We start from the raw sequence: 5,591 nt of genomic DNA, 5'->3' as shown, positions 1-5,591 counted from the left end.
GAAGACACCATCAAAGGTTTGGGTTTTTTTTTTCTCATTCGACAGGGTTGCGTCTAAAAGCAAGGATGAGAATTTTACAAGAACACGCGCAATGGAGGGGAATATAATGTGCTGCTTCTTGGCTGCGGGGGGGCTTGATATCCCCCCTTCTTTGTGTGTCGTGTCCCCCCCCGCCCTCGTCCCTGTGCACAACCGCATCGGTCCACACCAGAAAGCAGGAGAGCATCCAGACTGGAAACCTCAAATATACCCCCCCCCCCCCAAATAAACCCCAACCAACCCCTTCCGAAGTGTTGTCTTTACACCAAACGCAGGCACCGCATCCCCACCGGCGTCCTCGGGCTTGCTTTGTCCTCCAAAAGGTTGTGCTGCTTTCGGACACCGCGAGAAAAAAAAAAGTCATTGGGCAAACCCGGGGAGGGGGGGGGAGAAAAAAAATCACTTTTATGCCCCGTGCCTGGGAGTTGAACTTGTTTTCCTTAAGCGGGAATTGAAGGACTTGACTTTGCATTTGTGCTTTGTAGGTAGAAGGTATCCTTGACTTCTGGGAAGGCAGCTCGGTTCTCGACGTCAGTGGAGTTTCGTCCATTTTTATTTTATTTTTTTTTTTTTTATTTTAAAGAAGACCGGTACGTTGTACTCATGAAAACGCAAAAAGATGAACTACAACCGGAAAACAGCGAAAGACATCTGGAGCCAAATCCAGAGGAGGATTACTGGGCCAAGAAAAATCCTATAAATTTCAGTTCGCCGGTGGATACAATGAACGCCACACCAAACGCGTGCTCCGAGGTGGAGGGTTTGTATTAATACCACCCCTATTAGAGCAGATCGCAGCGAGCCCCATGAATATGGATGATGATATTTCTGATATGCATCCAGGTATTTAAAGCCCTATAGAAGAAACCCACACCACAATGACCGCAAAGAGGCTTTTAAGAGGGGAAATTCTAATAAAATGGTCAAATAAAATCATAATGTAGAACAGCTTGCAATGTCTTTATTTGCCACAGAATTTCACAGAGTATCCCGGGGACTCACTTTACATACACAAAGATTTTTTTTTTTTAATTATTGTGTTTTTTTCAGGATTTTTTTTTTCTCTTGTTGGTCGTCTTCTCCCATTCCAGGAAAAAAAAAAAAAAAGCACTACGAAATTTATTTACAAACCGTTTCAGAGACAGTTCTTGCAAATGTATTTTCACCTGGATTTCCGCCCCCCGACTCCAAATCTAGAAATGATACTGAAGAGAATATATATATGGATATATACGCACACACTCCCGTATATATATGCATATATATATACATATTTAGACAGAAAAGGGTGGATGGAGGAGGTGGAAATAACGATCTGCCTTCTGCATGGAGAGCACGGGTGAGCGGTGTGGCTGTGGATGTGCGCAGACACACACACACACACACGAGGACACACATGTCTGCGTGTGCATTCGCACACGCGCGCACACACGCGCACTCACCCCAGATGAAGCGATTTGATCCTACTGGGAGACTTTGGCCGCTCTTGTGATAACACAGCTGCAGACTGCAATCACCGTGGTAGTAACACACAGCACTGCCATTTATTCAACTGGACAGGGGGCCTAAATAAGAATAACAATAAAAATAATAATAATAATAAAAAATGCGGGGGGGGAAGGGGGGGAATCCCGACCTGTTCAGGCAAGGCAAAAAAAATAAAGAAAGAAAAGAAAAAAAAAAACAGTTAAATAAAATGTTCATGGAATTCAAGTCCTCGAAGTGGGAACTGGAAGAAAATCTCACTCCTTTTGTTACCCAGCACTGTCCCAGACATACAAATAGAAGTAACGAAAAGGCTTAAACTTTGAGGTTGCTTTGTCGGCTCAAAGGGCAAACCCATGCTCGCGACTGTTCCTCCTCCGTGCGCTGCACCAGCAGAGGGGAGCTCAAAAGATGCTCACAACAAGGGATTTCCAGAGAAATACTGCAGGCGGTCTCTGCTTAATTTTTTTTCTTTCATTCTTCTGTTCTGAAACCAAATTTTAACCTGTCGGTCAGTAAGATTTAGCATCCTAGACAACTGGAGCCTTTTTTCTTTGTTTATATAGACATTGAAGAAAAATTCTCTCTCTAGCTCTCTGATCTGGAATTTCGAATAGGGACATCTCTTCTTCCTCGTTCTGGGAGCACCTTAAAAGAACCAGAAGGCAGGGTAAACATCCTAAGGAAATGCAAGACACAGACCCATCTGCACAGCTGAGCACATAGCTAGGAGCAGCTTAATAACTCCGCTTATTAATGCAGGGGGGAGATATCTTCCAGCAGTTCGCCCGTTGTTAGGGCTAGCAGAGGTGAGGTTACACAGGGTCTTAAGGACCGCGGTGTAATTATTTTCCTACTGCACTGGGCTTCAGGCAGGCACATGCAGACATTTTCGGCGCGGGTAGGTTATTTTTTTGTTAAATAAAGAACAGCCCGAGACTGGAGGCAGCAGACTGCTGGAGCAGCGTTGAGAGAGGCTGGGGGGGAAAAAAAAACCACCCCACGCTCAGCTGCAAATCTGTTATCTGTATAGAAACAGCATGAGCAAGGTTGGAATTAGAGGAACGAGATATTACGTTCCGCATAAGTTTTTGATTAACTCCAGTCCTCGCCACACACGCAAAAAGGAATCAAAGCAAAAGAGAACTTCGCATCTGAGCTGCAAAAGGGGGACTTGCAGCACGAAAGCGCGGAGGGAAACAAAACAACCCTCCCCTCTTCCCAAAAGAGCCCCTCGCTGAACGCTCGCTGGAAAAGTTGCCTGGATTCAGCCTTTAAAAAAGCTCCTCTAAGACTGCCTAGAAAATGTGAGCGCATGCAGAAAAAACCCCACAAAACCCAGAAGACCCAAGCAAACAACCAGGCAAGTAAAAGCCCTTCCTGACAAAAGGAACGCTCCGCTGGGCTTGGGGAAGAATAAATGCCACTTTAAACAGAAAAGTCGAAGAAAACGCTCAGCTCTGCCCGCGAATTCGGCGGATTTCCCCCTCAGCACCGCACTCCCACCAAGAGAAAAGACTCGACATACAGTTTTAATTAAAAAAAAAAAAAACACAACAAAACCAACAACCCCCCAACATTTCGCATGCATCTTAATGCCTAAAAGCAAGCACAGGCAGCTAAAGCAGTGTTCTGCCCAATTGCCTTTTACCCTCCGCAACCCGGGACCAAATCCTTTTAAAATGCTCGTGTAAGTTCATGATCAAAGTTAATATTTGTCACGATGGCGTGCTTTTAAAATTTCACAGACTCTGAGATACTGTGCCTGCGCCTAACATCTCCATTTTTTTCAAAGAGCTTTTCCCATCGTAAAAATTCTTCTCGTTGGAAGAAAGAGCTTTGTAGGTTATAATAAAATCCTTTGAATGCTTATAAAACTCCACATAAAATTTGACCGACAAAACACACGGGCTAGTCCCTTAACCTTTCCATTTACTGCTCTACCTACTCGAATTGCTGCTTTTGCTTCCTTCCTTGGTGACAGAAGAGGACGAGGCTGAAGACCCTGGGTTTGTGTTTTCCTCCTCATCTTCCGGGTCTATACCTTGCTCTCCGCGGGATGACAGTGCGTGGGGTTGGGACTCTGCCTCCACTTTGCCCTCGCCCTTCTGCAGACAGGTCTCAGCCGGATTTTCCGCCCCGCAATAGGCGTTTTCGAAGAAGCGGTCGAAACCTTGGGGCAAGACAGTGTTTTTGTTCATGCTGGTGTAGAATCCCGTCGACGCCGGGTGGTTGGAGCTGGGGTGGTGGTGGCTGTACACGCTCTCGTTTTTCATTAGCATTTCGGTCATGGTGGAAGGCGGGATGCACTCTCTATGCATCAGATCTTCTGCGGAATAACACGAGGCGTAATTGCTTCGGTGGTGCCATTTACTTGAGGGGTCTAGACCATAGGAGACCTCTCGCACGGGCTGCACTTGCGAGAGGTTGGTGGAGTAAGGGTAGGAGATTTGGCGAGAGGGGGCCTGTGGCAAGAAAGATGACACAGTTGAAAATTCAGGGACGTAATAGGTACAGCTGGGGAGGTAGAGATTAGAAGCGCAACCTGCCCTTTCTCCAAACTCAGCGCTCCTCTCCTTACGCGACTGGGAGCAGAAGTTGCCCAGGTTCACCGAGTTAAACATCTTTCTCCTTTTCTTGCTCCTATAGCTAGATGTTTTGGATCCGAGGTGCGGAGGGGAAAAAATTTGGGAAGGCGAGATGACGCGCTATCCGTCTTAGTCGCTCCGGAGGACACGTGATCCAAAGTAGATATTGTCATATATCAGTTTGGAGCACTTAGAGGCGTAGGAGTGGTTCACTTAGGTAAGATCTCAGAGGTTCAAACGATTGGTTTGCAAACACCGCAGAAACATTATGAAAATCAATCGCAGATTTGTATTCATTTTCCCGAAGGCACACCCCTCGCCAGCAGAACAAGTACAAGGGGCGGCTTGTGAACTTGCTGCTGCGCCGGTTTTTTTTTTTTTTTCTTCCTCTTGGCTTTTTTTTTTTTTTCCTCCCTCCTCTCCTTCCTATTTGGATTCTGCTCGCTGCTTTTCAGCAGGGTTTGGAGATGGGGTGGGGGCGATTTGGGCTGGGGGGGGGGAGAGGGAGAGGGAGGGTCTTAGGGAGCTCGACCGGTGTTTTTCCACCCTTTCTTTAATATCTGAATCGCGCTGATGATGATAATTTACTATTCTGGCTATTTCTGTCCTTAGAAGCGTTCCTGAGTAGGCTTTAGGTAGCTCAGTAAAATCGCTGGAGGTGCAGAAGTAAGTTTTCCAACATTTCTTGCTGCAGGCGGGAATGCCCAGCTCTTCCCTCAGCTGGGCTGCGAAATTATAAGTAAATCTCTATCTCTCTCTCTGTCTGGGAGCGAGGGGGTTGGTGCTAATTAACAAGCTTCTAACAGACGCTAATTATGTTGATCTCTGTGTGCACATCAACTATACATCAACCGAGTTGGCATGCTTGAGGGAGAATATACCATTTAAGCGGTGACAGTGTGCGGGGGATCGCGTGAAGTTTCCAACTTTAAAGTTAAAGCAGGCCTGGCTTAACGACTTTTAATATCGAATTAGCGATATATCAAGGAATAGAACAAATGAATTAAGTCAGTGTCTAATAAATATTCGAAAACCTTCTTTAATGTTTGGTTAAATATTTATTACGTAAGAGTGGCATATTGAATATTTAATGCAATTGTTTATTGACAATCAATGCATGTCCTTTCAGCAATACTCTCATCATGTATTCTTCCAGCTGAATTTAAAAAGATATTCTTATTAAAGTCATTCGTCTTCCATCCCGTGCCCCGGGAGCCTCCTCTTCCTCTGTCCTGCTGCATTTTCATACGAAAAAATCAGGGATGCAGAGGAGCTGCCGGATATTTTGCGAGTTTTGCAAAGAATTATTAGGTGGAAAAAAAAATATCTGGGGGGAAAGGAAAAAAAAAATCTCTTCTGCAAAGCCATTGGAAAGGTGCACCTGAAAGACGCGGAACTTCCGCGGTGCCACGCTCCGCGGGGTTATCCCGCAGCCTTTAACTTGTCTTGAAGGAGCAAAATCGCCTGAAACAATTGTGC

The 5,591-nt window shown here is 45.6% G+C and overlaps 1 protein-coding gene across 1 annotated transcript; it reads right to left on the bottom strand.

Annotated features, from left to right (window-relative positions):
• Positions 1–1,939: 1,939 nt before the first annotated feature.
• HOXC11 (homeobox C11) lies at positions 1,940–4,148 on the bottom strand. The gene is made up of 2 exons (XM_009943852.1): positions 3,473–4,148; positions 1,940–2,172 (listed from the first exon to the last, which is right to left on the bottom strand). The coding sequence occupies exons 1-2, from the start codon at positions 4,146–4,148 to the stop codon at positions 1,940–1,942; spliced, it is 909 nt and encodes a 302-aa protein (XP_009942154.1).
• Positions 4,149–5,591: the final 1,443 nt, after the last annotated feature.

The sequence above is a fragment of the Opisthocomus hoazin genome, chromosome 32 (genome assembly GCF_030867145.1).
Source record: "Opisthocomus hoazin isolate bOpiHoa1 chromosome 32, bOpiHoa1.hap1, whole genome shotgun sequence".
Classification (NCBI taxonomy): Eukaryota; Metazoa; Chordata; class Aves; order Opisthocomiformes; family Opisthocomidae; genus Opisthocomus; species Opisthocomus hoazin.
The sequence above is the reverse complement of the archived record's forward strand: the minus strand, read 5'-3'. Positions and strand labels throughout refer to the sequence as shown.